Source organism: Procambarus clarkii, chromosome 19 (genome assembly GCF_040958095.1).
Source record: "Procambarus clarkii isolate CNS0578487 chromosome 19, FALCON_Pclarkii_2.0, whole genome shotgun sequence".
Taxonomy (NCBI): domain Eukaryota; kingdom Metazoa; phylum Arthropoda; class Malacostraca; order Decapoda; family Cambaridae; genus Procambarus; species Procambarus clarkii.
Window position 1 is genome coordinate 40,250,797 of NC_091168.1, and position 19,979 is coordinate 40,270,775.

At 40.9% G+C, this 19,979-nt stretch overlaps 1 protein-coding gene across 1 annotated transcript in view; it reads left to right on the forward strand.

The window, feature by feature from the left end:
* LOC123757413 (selenoprotein F) overlaps nucleotides 1–19,979 on the forward strand; it is a 73,830-nt gene that overhangs the window by 35,375 nt on the left and 18,476 nt on the right. Inside the window, exon 3 of the mRNA XM_045740963.2 lies at nucleotides 5,924–6,039. Coding sequence (XP_045596919.2) covers nucleotides 5,924–6,011 — 88 coding nt within the window. The 3' untranslated portion in view covers nucleotides 6,012–6,039. The remainder of the gene's footprint in view (nucleotides 1–5,923; nucleotides 6,040–19,979) is intronic.

The following is a 19,979-nucleotide window of genomic DNA, read 5'->3' on the forward strand; positions in this document are numbered from 1 at the left end:
AGTTGTTATTAATTTGGATACACGACAAGGAGTTGAGGGGTGATAGTGTTTCGGAGGCCATTATTTGTGAGAAAGCCAGGGTGTTGCACGAAGACCTTCTAAAGAATACCCCTGCAACGAGTGATGCAGATAAGAAAGAGTTTAAGGCAAGCAGGGGCTGGTTTGAAAAATTTAGAAAGAGAAGTGGTAGCCATAGTGTTACAAGGCATGGGGTTATGTGATGTGATTATGGAAGGGGACTTCCCTTCCAAACAGTAACTCCTCTCCTCCTCCCCCCTCCTCACCATCTTCCATACGCCTACAGCACTCGACAGCAAGGTAAGTAATAACTGGAACACAGTTTTGTAGGTTTATTTAGATGAATTAGGTAAATTAGGTATAAAAATTTAGTTTGATGTGGGGTTTTTGGGGTAGTCAGGAACGGATTAATTCATTTCCCTTTATTTCTTAAGGGGAAATTAACTTCGGAATGCGAGTTTTCGGAAGGCGAGGCGTCTCCAGGAACGGATTAAACTCTTATTCTGAGGTATGCCTGTATGTCAGAACACTGGAAAGATATAAATAATTTTGTGATGATGAGCTTCCAGAATTAAAATATTTGTTAAAATTCCAGTTATTGCTCTATTATTATGGGACTAGTTTTAAAATACGCGCCTATTTATTGCAAACAATTTGATACCAAAATGAAAGACATAACACAAAAATTTGTTATCAAACTGAACGAGTATACACATTAGGTTGCAGTATACAAATTGGTCCTCGTTCATGTGTAACTTTAGGCTTTTCTGCGGGGAGGCACTCCAGGCTTTTGTACATTATATTCATACACATCTGTAGGGAATTTAATTGCGAACACAATGATACCAAAACGAGCGGCATAGCACGAGAATTGTGGTGAGAAAAATGGAACAAGTATGCACATTTTACTGATTTTGTGCGCTCACGGGTAACTTTTGCCGAATTTAGGCTTTGCTGTTGAGAGTCACGACAGGCTTTTGGACATTATATTCCCTACACACCTGTAGGGAATTTAATTGCGAACACAATGATACCAAAATGAACAATGTAGCACCAGAATTAAGGTGAGAAGAACTGAAACGAGTATACACATTTAGGCGTCGCTGCACGCTCACCCGCACCATTGAGGCCATGACGTCAAAGTCTGTGGCGCGCTCGTGGGGTGCGCGATAGTGTTAAAAGCAGCAGAGATAGCACCACTTCATAAAGGAGGAAATAAGGCACCCAGAGGCAAAATATTAGTCCAATAGCATTACATCACACTTCATAACAATCTTTGAGAGAGTGCTAAGAAATAAGATCACAGAACACATGGAATCACAGCATCTCCATAACCCTGGACAACATGGGTTCAGAACAGAGCGCTCTTGCTTATCACAGTTGCTGGACCACTTTGATATGGCCTTAGATGTCATGGAAGAAAAGCAAAACGCTGATGTAATTTACACAGATTTTGCAAAAGCCTTCGACAAATGTGACCATGGTGTTATTGCACACAAAATGCGTGCAAAAGGAATTACCAGAAAAATAGGCACATGGATCTACAATTTCCTGACTAATAGAATCCCAATGTGTAATAATCAAAGAAATAAAATCCGGTCCATCAACCGTGAAGAGATCAGTCCCCCAGAGTTTGTGCTTGCTCCAGTACTTTTTCTCATCCTAATGTCGGACATAGACAAGGACACAATCTATAGCACTGTATCATCCTTTGCAGATGACACTATGACTTTTATGAGAGTAGACAACATAGAAAGCACAACAAACCTCCAATCAGATGTACATGTAAATCAGGTCTTTCAATGGGCTACAGAAAATAATGTGGTATTTAATGAAGATAAGTACCAGCTCTTGCGCTATGGAAAAAAACCAGCGTTGAATGTAATGAAACGCCATTTTCTGGGTGAGTCCCGGAGGCTCCCCGGAACTCCCCCAGAAAATGATAATATAAAAGACCATGCACAAAGCGCAGTCAAATCATGACGTAGAACGAAAAAGCAGTGTAAAGGATTTGGGTGTACTGATGTCGGAAGAGCTTACCTTTAACCCATAAACTGCGCAAAACCTTGTATGATGTGTGAGATTGAACTCGGTCCTTAAAATTTTCTGAAACTTTCAAATGTTTTGTAAATAATCTACTAGGAAAATGCTCCAACTTTGTCTAAATGTGTAACTTGAAAAGCAAGAAAATAAAAAATTATTATAAAATTGAATATTGAAAACTTAAAATTTTGAAATTGGCTGCAAAAATAAAAAAAATATCACTGACTGTTCATTTGGTGTCATTATGCTCTCAGAATAGCATATGATCTTCATTTTCATATATTTAGAATATAGGTTTTCAGTATAGTTTACTGTAAGAAAAATTGTCAATATGGCATTTGAAATATGCGCAAATTTAGACAAAAATTTATAACTCCAAACGTTTAGAGTTTATGAAAAATAAATTCTATAGGGATTGTAGAACAGACAGTTATGCACACTATATGTAAAAATGGTGAGAATCGGTAAGAAACTAGATTTTGGGGATATTGAAGTTAGTTGAAATTCTAGTTATAGATATAATTGAAGTTGAAGTTATTGAAAATGAATAAAGCAGTTCTAATTCATGAATTTACTTGTACGCTGCAATAAACATTGTTTGGCATTCGTACTCAAGTATGTGAAAGTTGTAGGTCAGTGTGTGTAGAAATGAAGTCAAGAAAAAATTACCCCACAAAAAAACAAAATATAGGGATAATTATAATAATTATAGTGATTTAGGGAGTATATTTAGAGTATACTTTATATAAGAAAAAAAGCCCTAATCTGGTCCCTAATCATCAAAACAACCTAAATAGAAAAATAGTTTGAATTGTTTTTGGCTGATTTTTTCACAGATTTCAAAGTGCCAAGTTCTGAGAGTTGTAACTGATTTATTTGTTGACCAATTTAATTCTGGCTTGACATAGTTAAGGACGAGTATGCATTCTCCAGGATGTAAAGGTTAAAACAAATTCAAATAATAAACTAAGGAGGAAAAAATCTAAAACCTAAAAAAAAAAAAGTTCACATAAAAACAATATTTTCTGGACATTGTTGAAAATAACTGATTGGGCAATGTCTTTATATGATATATAACAAAATAGAGCATAATAACATAACTACAGTACTCATTATTTGTTATTGTGTATTACTCACCAATACTATAAAGGCACCAGCTGCATATCCACTTTGTGGACACTTCTTACTGTTGTTCTCCTTCTTTGTGCGTCGGACAGATGCTTGCATCTCTTTATTATTGCATTATCCATCAGTTCCAGTTAATAGGAGCTGTTCTCTTTATCAACAAAACATTTTTTTTTTTTTTAATATTTGTCTAAAATCAATTTCTGAAAATACTTTGATGAAAGTTTCACGACGCTGAAGCCAATAAGTTGGAGATTTGTTTAACATTTTTAAGTAAATTTTACATAATTTGAATATTTTTCGAATTATACCCCCTTCAATGTCACACATCATACAATGTTTTAGGTAGTTTAAGGGTTAAAGAACACAATAAAGTAACTGTCACAACTGCAAGAAAAATGACAGGTTGGATAACAGGAACTTTTCAAACTAGAGATGCTTTATCAATGATGATACTCAAGACAAGCTAGTGCTCTCTTAGAGTGGAATACTGCTGCGCGATGACAGACCCTTTCAAAGCTGGAGAAATTGCTGACCTGGAGAGCATGCAGAGATCCTTTACTACTAGAATCCACTCGGTAAAACATCTAAACCATTGGGACTGACTAAAATGCCTAAATCTGTATTCTCTTGAGCGCAGGCGGGAGAGATACATAATAATTTACACGTGGAAAATAGTAGAGGGGCTGGTCTCAAACCTGCATACAGAAATAACACGACATGAGACCAGGAGGCATGGCAGGATGTGCAGAATAACCCCCGTTGAAGAGCAGAGGTGCAATTGGTACTCTGAGAAAGAACTCTATCAACATCAGAGGCCCGAGACTGTTCAACACGCTTTCACTACACATAAGGGGCATAACTGGCTGACCTCTCAGTGTTCAAGAGAACTTGACAAGCACCTCCAAAAAAGAACCTGATCAACCAGGCTGTGACTCATACGTCAGGTTGCGAGCAGCAGCCTGGTTGACCAGTCCAGCAATGAGGCGGCCAGGTCGAGGACCGGGCCGCGGAGACGCTAAGCCTTGAAAACACCTCAAGGTAACATCATATTATTATTCGTAGCTCATTGAAAAACCACAATTTATACCAGATTGGAGGTTTGCCATTTCCTCTACATTGTCTATTTGCATGAAAATCGTGTCATCTGCAAATAATGATAGTCCTATAGTTTGTATCCTGTCTGTCTGATAAGAGGACGAGAAAAAGTACCGGAGCAAGTACAGTACCATGGGGACTGAGCATTTCATGGTAAAATGCACGTTTCATGGTGAAAATGTTTGTAAAAATAAGGTCTAGGGGCGCCCAAACTTGCTCGGCCGAGTGGACAGCACACTGGGCTTGTGATCCTGTGATCCCGGGTTCGATCCTGGGCGCCGGTGAGAAACAATGGGCAAAGTTTCTTTCATCCTATGCCCCTGTTACCTAGCAGTAAAATAGGTACCTGGGTGTTAGTCAGCTGTCATGGGCTGCTTCCTGGGGGTGGAGGCCTGGTCGAGGACCGGGCCGCGGGGACACTAAAGCCCCGAAATCATCTCAAGATAACCTCAAGATAAAGCTCGGATGTTTGGGAGCTGCAGGATATGAACAAAATTTTCATTTAGGCTTTTATTCTTAAATACAGTACATTGTTACTAAATTTTATATAAATTTATCAAATGCATTTTAAATGCAAGAATATATATTCATGCATGCAGTTTTTAAACTTAATTTGTATTGGTTTCAGTAATCACAGACACAAATATGTAAAAAAAATAAATATAAAAAAGAACTATTTTGCCTGCAACCTTAGCACCGATCTGAGAGATACACCAGTCAGTCTTGTCAGTCTTCTCATTATGAAATACTATAGATTAATCATCGGGTTAGAGTTACGCCAGGTTGAAGGTAGACTTGAAATCTAGTGAACATCTGCTGATCAACGTGGCATATTTTCTACTAACCATTTATGGTCTTCCTCTCCCTGATCAACCTGACCCCAACCTGGGGTCAGGTTGATCAGTGGCAACAATGGTTGCCACTGAATACCTGAAAAATAATTGAAAAATATTAAATATACAATAGAGTACATTCGTCATAGGAAAGCAATTAGTCCAGCTACATCATATGTAAACAAGTCATGTACAATGATGGAGCATTTCATTACATTGTACAATATTTGACAACCCATCCTCCTGTTTAGATAGTACCTACTGTGACGATCGTCAATAGTCAGAATTCGTACGTTCTTGGCTTTAGATAGTAGTATACCGACTAGTAAACATTTTTGTTTAAATAAATGAAGCTAAAACACAAACTGAAATATTCCTTGTATAGCATATATGTACCATATTAGGCCTCGGATATCGTGTATTAGGCCTAGGCTGGTTAGGATAGGTTTCGTTTTGTCAAAACAACACAAGTAAAAAATAGTTTTCCTGTTTGTCCAACTCAATAGTTCAGATTTCTACGTTCTCATTTCATTGTTTGTTGAAATATTTATTATGGTCCTCATTGTTACTATAAGTACTACCACGCCAGAAGGATGGGCTGTATTTGAAAAATACTCCAAATTTTAAAGATTTACAGATGTACATAGGAAAACAAAAATCTTGATATATTGTAGAATTCTCCTCTTTTTACATTAAAATTTAAAAATTGATTTTATTTTCATATTGACTTCCCTCTAGTCATAAGTTCTTAATACCCAATAAAGAGGTCATGTTTAAAATTATTGTAGATAAATTCAAAATTTCAGATCCAGTTGCAGAAAATGTTGCAATGTGGATGATGTCAACGCCAGTCCGACAAAGTACTCCCGAGCCCAGTTAGAAGTCTGTGGATGACGACTGGGAGCTTTCCCTCAGGTTCAGGGTCAGTAAATTTGTGTATTACTGTAATAGAGAACAGGTGGCTAATATTTTGTGAGTGCAGTACTGTGATATTAGGACCGGTTTTTAAAAAGTTTTGTGGTACAGTACCGTAATATTAGAAGGGGCGGCGCACAATTTGTATATTAATACAATTTGTGTATTGCATTTTGTGGATTTGGCATTACTTAGGTAACAAATTGTTTGGTAAAGTTTTAAAGGTGCAAGCAAAATTTTCTTTGCATCGGTTAACCATCGGTCGGTCGGCCGAGCGGACAGCACGCGGGACTTGTGATCCTGTGGTCCTGGGTTCGATCCCAGGCGCCGGCGAGAAACAATGGGCAGAGTTTCTTTCACCCTATGCCCCTGTTACCTAGCAGTAAATAGGTACCTGGGTGTTAGTCAGCTGTCACGGGCTGCTTCCTGGGGGTGGAGGCCTGGTCAAGGACCGGGCCGCGGGGACACTAAAAGCCCCGAAATCATCTCAAGATAACCACCACTATTGTATTTTAAATAAAGAAAGAATACCAAAAATACAGGGGGTGTTGTCATATCAGGTGGTGTTAATAACAAAATTGCCTGTGAGTCATGAATCATTTGTTTTGTGGAGTGAGTGATGGCAGTCAGCCTCTTAGTGTTGGCCACCAACTCTGCTTGTTGTCATTCTTTGCATGTAGTCAACCTCATCCACACATTTTTACCATAAATAAAGTAATAAAAATTGTAAATACTGTACTAAACAAGGTTTTTTATATATGACCTTATTGATAACGGTAAATTTACATGATCAAACAAGTTTGTTGGTGTTAGTGACTAGTTATCGCCACCTCCGACAGCTAGCCAATTTCTGAGCTATCAGAGATTACCAGGGATTTATATGTGATCCCCAGTGACTTCCTGAAGCTATACACTTAAGATGGTTCCCACTTACTGAGTCACATCATCCATGGAGTTCATAGGTCTACCAGAGACCAGAGCCAAAATCTGCCCCCCTTCCCATCTCTTCCTCACAGAGGTGCAGGGAGTGATGACATTTGGCCACCTCACCAGAGAAAGCATTCAGAAAGTCAGAGTAAAAAAACAAAAACAAAAAAACAAAACTGCTGGATACAAGAGACCAAAACCCTCACAAACCACCTAATGAACTCCCCAACTATGTAAAAAATAGAATCTTGAAAATAGTGTAAGCTCATTGACCCCATGTCAGCACTGGAGAAATGCCCGACAGACCACTGGAACATTATCCAACACAGTGCAGAGTTACAAACTCATTAAGATTTCAACTTAGATTCAACAGAGCAGTTGTTGTTAAACACATGAGACAAAATCTTACTGAAGTGACCATACGAGTCATAAATACTCATACTCCGCCCAAGTAAAACAGAAACGAGCAACACCTAGTGGGCTAGCCAGAGGCTTAGGGCCCACACAGGAATATCACTGAAAACAAACAAATAAACAAACAAAAACTACCTTTCCCACTCATTTTGGGGGAAGGGGCTTGCCACTGAGCAGTCAGTTCTGGAGCAGATGCACAAACATGTGGAGTCCAACAAAGTGGAGGACACCAACGGTCCCTTACTGGCTTGATGAGTGCTAGTCTCAAAACCCTAACCCAGACCAGGCGTTCATGAAGACGTCGAGCATGAGTGAAGGAAAGTGTCAGGAAACCGAACCCCAAAAAGCCCAAAGAGGAAGTCGGTGACACAGCAGCCAGCTCCCAATGATTGTGGCAGTGGTGAAAGTAGATACCTGAAAGTTGAACTGGAGGTACCAGAAGACCCACTGAAGCCTCCTTTTTCCTGAGGAAAAATTATGCAGGTGAATTTCAGGTTCCCGCACAACTACTTGAGCAGCCGACATGTCACCTGGGAATGACTTGACACCAACAGATGGTGACACTGTAGCTTGCTCAAAGTCGGTAGAGGAATGAAAAGCAAAGCTGATCTCGAGTCCCACACGAGACCCAGCCAAGTCTGAACCTGGAACATAATCAACTGGGACTTCCATCAGTTCACCAGGAACCCGAACACAGTGAGCTTGGAAAGAACCAGATCCCTGGCTAGCAGGCACCCTAACTGACTGGGAGCCCACACCAGCCAGTCGACAAGGTAGACTAAAACACAAAGTCCTCAACAACCAAAGACAAGTCACTATAACTCGAACCAAGTATGGAAACCACACACAGATGGAAGAACCCGAAACTGGTAATTTTGCACCCCGACCACAAAACCTAACCAATCTCTGAACCTTGGATGTATAGGAACATTCCAATATGCATCTCGGAGCTCTACAGAGATCATCCAAGAGTCTGCTTCTAATACAAGATGAACCTGGGACAAGGTAGTCATCCATAACTTGGGGCAAGGGATAAACCAGTTCATCCTTGAAAGAACAAGGATGAGCCGGTTCATCCTTGAAAGAACAAGGATGAGCCGGTTCATCCTTGAAAGAACAAGGATGAGCCGGTTCATCCTTGAAAGAACAAGGATGAGCCGGTTCATCCTTGAAAGAACAAGGATGAGCCGGTTCATCCTTGAAAGAACAAGGATGAGCCGGTTCATCCTTGAAAGAACAAGGATGAGCCGGTTCATCCTTGAAAGAACAAGGATGAGCCGGTTCATCCTTGAAAGAACAAGGATGAGCCGGTTCATCCTTGAAAGAACAAGGATGAGCCGGTTCATCCTTGAAAGAACAAGGATGAGCCGGTTCATCCTTGAAAGAACAAGGATGAGCCGGTTCATCCTTGAAAGAACAAGGATGAGCCGGTTCATCCTTGAAAGAACAAGGATGAGCCGGTTCATCCTTGAAAGAACAAGGATGAGCCGGTTCATCCTTGAAAGAACAAGGATGAGCCGGTTCATCCTTGAAAGAACAAGGATGAGCCGGTTCATCCTTGAAAGAACAAGGATAACCGGAGGCCCATCGAGTCCTGCTTCAGAACCTAAAATAAGTGATGGAACCCCCTGAAGCGATGCAGTTATTTCGACCACACAAGAAACCACCCACTCCAAGATGACCCAACACAGGTGAGAGGAAGAAGCCTGCTAGTAAAGACCTGAACCCCCAGATGGGGAGGAACCGACCACATCTTGGGTCCATTCCCGACAAAATCTACAGTAGGCCATGTGAAACAACCCGAAAATCCTTCAACTCGTAGGACCAGGAGCTGGTGAGTCGGGCAAGCCGCCCCTCCCTCCTCTGCCCCTCTGAAGGAACAGTGGAGAGAGGGAAGAAATTAGAATAAACTGCACCGTGAAGAGCAAGTATGGAACTAACCAGACGAGAAGGATTGGGCCAGTGGAAGTGCTTGTGACTGGCTCAAGCACTTCTGACTCCACAGGCAGCCTGCTCCTGATCCACAGCAGGCAACACCCCAGCTCTACCTGATCGCCTCCAAGGACGTGAACGAGACCTCCTGAGAAGATTAGAGGTCCAAAATAGGCCAACAAGCAGATGATGATAGAAACTGCGACACAACCTCTTCCGGAAAGAGGAAGGGGAGAAAAGAGGGAGACAGACAAGAGAGCCAGGGCCCATGCTGCCTCCAAAGACTGGGTCAAACAGCCTGCCAACAAACGAGTCAGATGGTGAAGAACATGTCCACCACCACCTAGAACATGAGAGGATACAGCTTGGGCAGAGCAGCCAATGCAGCTACAGCAGAGGAAATAATGCCCACATTAGGCCCATGTTGAGTGCCTCAACATCCTCCCAGAGCAAATCTGTATGGAGTTCAAGGAAGCCCAGAAATTGCGCAACAAAACCCAAATGCGAACGAGCATGAAGGTCGTTCGCCACAAGTACAACTGACAACAAAGGCATCAGGGCATGGGGCTGCACGAGACCCACATCCTGAAAGTGAGCAGAAGACTCACACCACTGACACCAGCCCTCGCCACTGATGTACAAAATAGCAAGAGGATTCAACAAAATTGATAAAGGATTCTTGAGACCTGGAACTTCAAGAACAAGAGGTCATAAATTTAAGCTAACTAAACAAAGCTGCTGAAAAAATATTAGAACATTTACTTTCACAGAGTGGTAGACAGAACAAACTAAGCGAGAAAATGGTGGAAGCCAAACACACAACTAATTTCAAAATATATGATGAAGAGTGCTGGGAAGACGAGCACGAGCATCACAAGCATAGCTCTCATCCTGTAACTACATTTAGGTAATTGCTGCTTTCCCTGACAACAACTTCCACCACACACTATTTGCCTTCACTGACATTATCTGTTTCCCCTGAGACCACTGACATTATCTGCTTTCACTGACATTATCTGCTTTCACTGACATTATCTGCTTTCACTGACATTATCTGCTTTCACTGACATCACCTGCTTTCACTGACATTATCTGCTTTCACTGACATCACCTGCTTTCACTGACATCACCTGCTTTCACTGACATCACCTGCTTTCACTGACATCACCTGCTTTCACTGACATCACCTGCTTTCACTGACATCACCTGCTTTCACTGACATCACCTGCTTTCACTGACATCACCTGCTTTCACTGACATCACCTGCTTTCACTGACATCACCTGCTTTCACTGACATCACCTGCTTCCACTGACACCCCTGACATTGTCTGCTTCCCCTGACACCACTAACATCACCTGCTTTCCCTGATGCTCACCACTGACACCACCTACCATCAAATTCCTCTACTGGCACCACCTGCACCCTGACACCAACCCTCGCCACTGACACCACCAGCCATTTTGTAATCCTTCAACTCCTTCTCTCTATATACAATGGGCAAGTAAAATAAAACACTAAAGTTTCTGAGGGGAGCCCCTTTGGCTCCCCGGAGCTATCCAGGCTGATATGTATATCATTAGACTTTGGCATCAGTCGGTGTGAATGGAGTTCTAGGCCTACCGGGGACCATGAGCCAGAACCTGGCCCCCTCAGAGAGGCACATGGGATTTGGAGTATTCTATATTTGCTATCGACTGGGACAGGCACACAGAAGGTAAGCACCCCTTCTTCTGAGACCTGGAACTTCAAGAACAAGAGGTCATAGATTTAAACTAACTAAACAAAGATGCCGAAGAAATATAAAAAAAACTCACTTTTGCAAACAGAGTGGTAGACGGTTGGAACAAGTTAAGTGAGGTGGTGGTGGAGGCCAAAACCATCAGTAGCTTCAAAGCGTTATATGACAAAGAGTGCTGGGTAGACGGGACACCACGGGCGTAGTTCTCATCCTGTAACTACACTTCGGTAATTACCCCAAAACAAACCCCTATTTTGGTTAAAACGACTAAAATAGCCAAACGAATTGACAGAACTCCCCAAAAGAAAACGAGCAAATGAGCATGACGTCACACAAGCTGCGCCGCATGTCTGTGCAGCTCCCCCCTTATCTGGGAGGGGGAAGGGGGAGCCCCAGACCCCCGCGCCGGCGATCCAACCTGCAGTTCTTCAGCTGATGCGATTGTGGCATGGTCGTGTGGTTCCAGTTCCAGATTCTGTGTTATGCTGTGGGTCTAGTACTTGGGTCCAGTACTGTTCTTACGGTGGCATGCGAGCTGGGAGTAATATTCACAGGTACTCGGGCTTCATGTGCTTAGGGTTCCTTTCCCAGAGTGCCTTGTAAGTACTGCCCTTGGGGCTTGGGGTTATCTTTCACAAGTCGCTTTGGGTCTACCTCTGTTGGTCTCTTGCCGCTCTGTGATTTGACCACCCCGAGTGTGTTTAGGGTTTTCCTCCCTTGTTTACCTTGGGATAAATGGTAGTTTTTGCACTGGTAGGGGCACAGGGTGCTGCGCATCTAGTTTTTACCTATAACAGCGGCTGGCTCTGTTCCTCCTGAGTCCGTTGTCCTCTTGTGGGGCAAGAGGACAACGGCAAGACCAGCAAGTTCACTGCTTGCTGGTCTTATTAAGAATGTCTAAATACCTTGTGGGGTTTTTCTTTTCTCTTTGTTTCTGCTTGGTGGGGAGGGGAGTCGGCCTTTGTGTTCCTTTACCCTTGTTATCTTATGATTTGACCTGTTCAGTGGTACCCCCCTGCTTGGGCCCCGTGAGTGGACATGTATTGGGGTTCAGTTTTAGTAGTTTGTTCGGTAGCTTTGGACGCTGCTTAGCAGTACCCTGCCTGGGCTTACCCTTAGCGATACCAGTCTAAAGGCCCTGGGAAACCCAGTGGGGGCGCACGGGGTCCGATGGATGCGACCCCTGGGTCCCCTCTCGCCTTTTGCGAGTTTGAGGGTTGCTGTCTTCTTGTCTCAGGGCGACGCTCATGCTTTTTGCCTGCTTGTTGAGTCGGTGACATCTTTGACCAGGAGTCCTGTGATCATTACACACAGAAATCACAATAGCGTGATGCATCAAATGAACAAATCCACAAGGGCCGTGATGAGGGTTCGAACCTACGTCCGAGAGAATGCCAGACGCTCCCATAATTGACTGCGCTACGACATGGAAAAGAATTGCAACCAGAAGTCCTACTGCCCTTACTTGGATTTGCCTCTCCGAAACACAAACCAGGATTTTACACAATTTCCCCATGCACTCGAGCTCTGTCAATAGGCCAATCTACCTCTTTTGCCCTTACTTCATTACACATAATAGCGTGATGCATCAAATGAACAAATCCACAAGGACCGTGACAAGGGTTCGAACCTATGTTCGAGAGCATCCCAGACATGTAACATGTCCCACGGTGCACATGGCGTATATATACGCCATAGGGTGCCAGACTCGATTCAAATGGCCCGCGGCTACATGGGGTTCACATTAGCTTCCTCAGGGCTCTTGTAAACAGATGCCATGTTTTAAAAAATCGTGAGCAATGTTCTCTGCTGTGAGAGCCACAGTACTGTGAGAGCAACCAAGGCTGGTGCATGCAGCATGAGCTAACAGCATTGCTGTTCAGCTTGTTACCAAAGCATCCCCTAAAAATGTCAAAATAAATATGTAACTGCTATTATTTAGCGATGACAGTATTACAGATGACCCCTGACTGTGATAAAAATGACCAGGATTGTTGTGGTAATTAGCGCTGTGGGAGGAGTAATGCTGAGAGACGGAGGGAAATAGCATCGTTTACTGACTGGGTGGCCACATGTTATTGTCTGCATTCCCCATACCAGCTCAGTGGTTCTCTATGGTGAACACAAATGTAGATACTTATATATAATGTGTGTATTAGTGTAATAACAGCAAAAGGATTATGTTGGAAGGAGCCTTTTGGGTGACGGAGATGGCATCGTCTGCATGACTGGTCTAGCTGTGTAGAGGATGGCCACTATGCTCTTCGGGAACCCTACAAACTTAGGTGTACAGTTACGGTGCATACAACATGTAGATACTTATATATAATGTGTGTGTATATAGTGTAATAACACTGCAAACAGTATTGTTGGGGGAGAAATTTTAGTGCGTGTGACCTTGAATGAGTGAGGGAGGCAGTCGCCAGCAGACTTGTGTGTAGCAATGACTCTTAGTGCCTGAACTAACTATATCAGCTTAGTTGTACAGTTGTAGTGAACAAAACATATACATACTTATATATAACATCTGTATGTAGTGTAATAACACCACAAACGATATTGTTGGGGGAGAAATTTTAGTGCATGTGACCTTGAATGAGTGAGGGAGGCAGCCGCCAGCTGACTTTGTGCAGCGATGTCTCTTAGTGCCTGAACTAACTATATCAGCTTAGTTGTGCAGTTGTGTTGAACAAAACATGTAGATACTTATTTATAACGTCTGTATATAGTGAAGAAAATAAAAAACAGGATGGTGGGAGGAGAAAGTGGGCGAGTGAGGCGTTGTTGAGGGAGTGGCAACGAGTGGCTGGCTTGTGGGAACCGACCTGTGAGATTTATATTTATTTAAATTATATGAATTTATATTTATGTTAATTTATATACTTCGATAGCAATTTGTATAATGATAAGTGGACTGTATTTCTGCAATAATGTCATAATCTCACAAATCGATCCTCTACACATTAGGGGGGGTTTATTAAATTTAATTTATATATATGCAGCCAATCAAACTACAGTATTAGACTACATACATTGAAGAGGTTCCTTATCTTATTTGTACAGCAAGCTTTAGTCCATCAGGTATAACTAGGTTGTAGACGCCACATTTTCCCTCTTTGAGGTAGCTTCCATCACCCTGGTAACTGATGTACAAAGCATGCTTCCTCGTCTTGACCTGTCAAAAGGGCGCTAGCTGTAAAGCCAGATACCTATATATGACAGGCTATGTCAGAGAAAATACTGTACATGGAACAATGAAGACCTGGCTTAATTACCTTTAGTATGAGGCGATTTTGTGATCTAACCGGGTCACCCTACCCAATGACATTAATGGCCACTAATGATAGATATACGGGTTTCGGAAAGACACTTAACTTGAATTTGTTGACAGCGTGTGATAATGGTACACCTTTGGTTTCCATAACACTACGTCCAAGTAAAATTAACAGGAGCCGAATTGCTCCCTGCGCCTCTGGTCTAGTATAAACAATGGCAATGTCTAACACTCCATACTATTGACGCTACTGGCCGACATTGTCCAGATATGATAGGAGCCGAATTTGCTCCACGCGTCTTGGAGGTGACAATAACAATGGCTGCCCCTCCTTCCTCACTGACGCCTAGCTTACATTGTCCAGATGTCAATAAGTGATAGAAGGGTCACATTTACTCTACTTTAATACTGATAATTAAGTTAATTTATATGAGATGTTTTATGATGGTAAAGTCCAAAGACTAATGTATTTAAGAATAATTCCCAGCAGAATAGCTGGTGAATTTATAATGGTATGTGGTGATGATATCCCGTTTTCTTTAGACGGTAATTCCACTACAAGTTACGTTTTCTATGGGTAACTTGTTGGTAATACAGCAGCAATTATTATCTGTCTGTATGATATATTAAATGGTGTCGGATTTTCCGACATGGCTGGTGTGTGGCAGTCGCTCCTCGTTTCTTTTCGACTCGTATTGCCAACTTAGTGGTTCGTTATGGTGAACAAAACATGCATATACTTACATATAACCTGTGTATAGTGTAATAACAGCAAGACTATTTGTTTGTTTTATGAACATAATAATTAAATCAATAATATGCACACCATAATTTTGAGTACATCGATGATTCACTCATTTTATTATATAAATATATCACACTACACACTATTGAATAATATTACTGCAAAAAACTAAAAAAAAATCAGACATTGAAATAATTAGGTAATAATTTTTTTTTTTTTGAGATGTATACAAGAGTTGTTACATTCTTGTACAGCCACTTGTACACGTAGCGTTTCGGGTAGGTCCCTGGAATACGACCTCCATGAAGAATCGTTTTTATAACAAAGTACCCATTTTACTGTTGAATTAAACAGAGGCTACAGTTAAGGATTTGCGCCCAGTAAATCCTCCCCGGCCAGGATACGAACCCATGACAAAGCGCTCGCGGAACGCCAGGCCAAAAATATCTTTGTGGCAACTCCCACCTATCATCTCGGATGACACTGACTGCCACTGACGACCGCTTTGTCGACGCCCACATTTTGCCAGACTTCCTCGGCCTATTGTGGCCAAAATGTCGCCTACGATTTTTTTGTTCCCGTGCTCAGGGAACACACATTAACATTTTTAGAAGACGAAATAATTTTTTAGAATTTTTTTTCTTGCGCACGGGTGTATCTCCTCAGGGCCCCTTAGCAGCTTAAGGGTTAACCCTTAGACCGTGCATATTACCGTGAATTTAGGGGGCATAACATTGAAAAATGTTTGAATTATGTAAAAATAACTTAAAAATGTAAAACTAATCTCCAACTTATTGGCTTCAGTGTAGTAAAACTCTCATAAAAATATTTTCAGAAATTGATTTTAGACGAATTTTTGAAAAATAAGAACGTTTTATTGATAAGAACAGCAGCTCCTAATAACTGTAACTGAAGGATTATGCAGTAATAAAGAAATGCAAGCAGCTGTCCTATGCTCAAAGAAGAATAGTAGCAAGAAGTGTCCACAAAGTGGCTATGCAGTTGGTGCTTTTATATCATTGCCGAGTAATACATAATAACACAAAACAATGAATAACTGTTAATATGATCTATTTTGGTATATATCATATAAATACAATGTCCAATGTTAATATATATGTTACTTTCATCAATGTCCCCAAAAAAAAATTTTTAGGGGAATTTTTTTTTTTTTATTTTAGTTATTTTTTTCTCCTTTGTTTATTATCTGATTTATTATCTGATTTTGTTGTAACATTTACATCCTGGAGAATGCATATGTTTCCCTAACTATGTGAAGATAAAATGAAATTGGTCAACAAATAAGTCAGTCACAACTAGCAAAACTTGGCACTTTTAATTTTTTTTGGCTGATATTTTCTCTGATTTCAAACTCTATTTTCTTTGTCTCTTTAGGTTGTTTTGATGATTAGGGACCATATTAGGGCTTTTTCACTTATATAAAGTGAAAATATACCTTAAATATACCTTAAATATATCCCCCTAAATCATTATATTTATTATAATTTTGTGTTTTTTGGGGGGTTATTTTTTCATGACTTCATTTCAACACATAGTGACCTACAACTTTCACATATTCGAGTACGAATGCCAAACAATATTTATTAAAACATAGTTAAATTAATGAATTAAAACTATTTTTATTCATTGTTGATAACTTAAACTTCAATTATCTCTGAAACCAGAGTTTCAACTTTGAGTGGCTTCTAATATTCCAGTTATTAACCCATTCTCACTATTTTGACATATTGTGTGCTCTGCTGTCTGTTCTACAATCCCATCAGAATGGATTTTTCATAAACTTTATACATTTCGAGTTACTGTATAATTTTTTTGGTCTAAATATCCGCATATTTGAAATCTCCTATTGACGATTTGTTTTACAGTAAACTATACAGTACTAAAAACCTATATTCTAATTTAATGAAAATGAAGATCATGTGCTATTCTGAGAGAATAACAACATTAAATGAACAATTAACCCTTAAAGTGCGCATCACGTCATATGACGTGCTGGACGTTGTTCCAGTCAACTGCACATCACGTCATATGATGTGTTGGAGTACTACGCAAGATTTAAACAGCCCGCGGATACACGGGGTTCACCACACCTTCATCAGGGCTCTTGTAAACAGAAGCCATTTTTTTAAAAAATCGTGGGCCAAACTCCCGGGTGTTATTGGCCTCGGTATTGAGTGAGCAACCAAGCCTGATGCACGCAGCATGAGCTAACAGCACTGCTGTTCAGCTTGTGACCACAGCATCGCCTAAAAATGCCAAATTATACTTGTTCATGCTATTATGTAGCGATGATATTATTACAGAAGACCCCTGATTGTGATAAAACTGACCAGGGTTCTGATAATAGCAGGATTGTGGTGATATTTAGCGCTGTGCGCCATGGAAGGAGGTGTAATGCTGTGGGAGGGAGGGTGGTGGCGATGTCTTTTGACTGTGTGTGGCCACCTTTTATTGACTGCACTCACCATACCAGCTTAGTGGTTCGCTATGGTGAACACAAATGTAGATACTTAAATATAACGTGCGTATAGAGGGTATAAACAGCAAGAGAAGGTTTGGAGCCGCCATTTTGGTGAGGGCGGTGGCGTCGTCTGCACGATGCCACCGTGCAGACGACGGTGTTGTTTACTGGTTACCACGATGGTCTTTGGGCACCTTACCAGTTTATTTGTACAAGTATGATGAATAAAACAGGTAGATATTTATATATAATGTGTGTATATAGCGTAATAACACAACACAGTATTGTTAGAGGAGAAATATTAGTGCGTCTGGCCTTGAGGGCGGCAGCCATCAGCTGACTGTGAGAGGTCCTACGTCTGTGCCTTTACTCACCATACAAGCTTAGATGTACAGTTATGGTGAACAAAACATGTAGATACTTATATATAACGTCTGTATATAGTGAATTATAGCAAAAACATTATTGTGGGAGGAGAATGAGGGTGAGTCAGATGACTGGAGGGAGGGCGTGAGTGGCTGGCTGGTACACGGCGGTCACTCCTCATTACTTTTTGACTCATAATAGCTACTTAGTGGTTCGTTATAGTGAACAAAACATGCAAATACTTATATATAACCTGTGCTTATAGTGTAATAACCGACAAAGTATTTGTTCACTGATTGATGAACATAATTGAATCAACAATATGCACATCATATTTTTGAGTACACCAACGATTCACTCATTTTATTATATAAATATATCAAACTACACACTATTGAATAATATTACAGCAAAAAAGTATGAAAAATCAATCAGAGACATTGAAATAATTCGGTAATTATCTCTTTGTGGCAACTCTGGGGGCAACTCTGGCCTGACAGCTTGCGAGCAACAGACCACCTGGGACGTACGCTGAGTCAGCGCCTATAATTTGCCAGACTTTCCCGCCCTGTAGCGGGTAATATATGCCACTTACGATTTTTTTACTATTTTTCCCGTGATCAGTGAACACAAATTAACAGGTTAGAAAGAAAAAATAATTTTTTTTTTTTTTCAAAATGACATGCGCCTGTGGGGATGACAGGATATTAACCCTTAACATGCTCGGGGTCTAATATCCTGCCATCCGCACAGGCGCATGTCATTTTGAAAAAAAAAAAAAAATTTTTTTTTTTGCTAATCTGTTAAGTTCTGTTCACTGATCACGGGAAAAATATAAAAAAAATTCTATTGTACTTACTTTTGTTGCAATAGAGCCGAGAGGCTCTGTGATGACGTCACAATCTGCATGTTCGCCCATGCAGTACACGCCCGGGAGGTGTTGCGCGCGGTCCTCAAACAGCCAGAGTTGCCACAAATATATTTTCGCGCTATTTATTTACAATGTCTAAGCGCATTTTATCTAATTTTTTTTCACTAATTGTGTTTCAAATACTGTTTGAACATATTTTGTATCAATAATTGTTGCATATTTGAGTATACACAGGCGCACACAAATGTTTTCAATTACGGCAATATAATATGTCATTACAGTCTATTATATTGTATGTTCTGCTTATATTTGTATATATTTACACACACACACACGCTATCTGCTTATATGTTTACATATTTACACACTCGCACACGCTATACACACTTTGAAGCACACTTAGAAGATTTCTAGACTGTGGTAGTCATTGAAGCAGTCGACAGCACATAATGAGATACCACACGTTTCACACCATGTTTGCACAAGCTTCCGTTTCTTGTCTCTACGTGTCGTTGTTTTACACACCAAGCAATCACGTTGGGCTATTGCACGCTTCACACCAGGTGGCAAATACTTAAGTTTGTGTGCTAGGAAGCCTTCAGTGTGAGCGAGGCGTGGAGTACCAGCATGCTGCAACAGTGGGTTTATGATGGGCCGCTGAATACCTGGGACATCTTTTGCAAACTTTCCTAATAACTGTATTGCAGCATCAAATACAAAGTCACGGAAAGTGGGCTTACGTCCAGTTCTCACAAGGTACATGTTGAAACAGTTCAGCATGCTCATGTCCACAAGATGGAAGAACACTTTTTTCGTCCACCTACATGTCTTCCGCACACACTCTGCAGTGCCAATCATCATGTCTGATTTATCAATCAACCGCATGTTGATATTATAGTCTAAAACACAGTCTGGCTTATATAGTGGTGCGTTTGTTTTATGGCTCACTTTCCCACTGTTCACCATTGTTCCATCATGAATTGTTGTCAACAAGTTCACCTCTCTTTTGTCTTTCCACCGAACTGACAGAATGTTATCACTTTTCCTTCTCTGACACTCACTAACTGCAATGTCGTTGTCAAACACAGGCATTTCCCTTCGTTGTGGCTTTACTGTACCAACCAATCCGGTTCTATTTTCTAGCAAGAACCGAGCTAGCAAGGGACTTGTATAGTAATTATCTGTGTATAAAATGT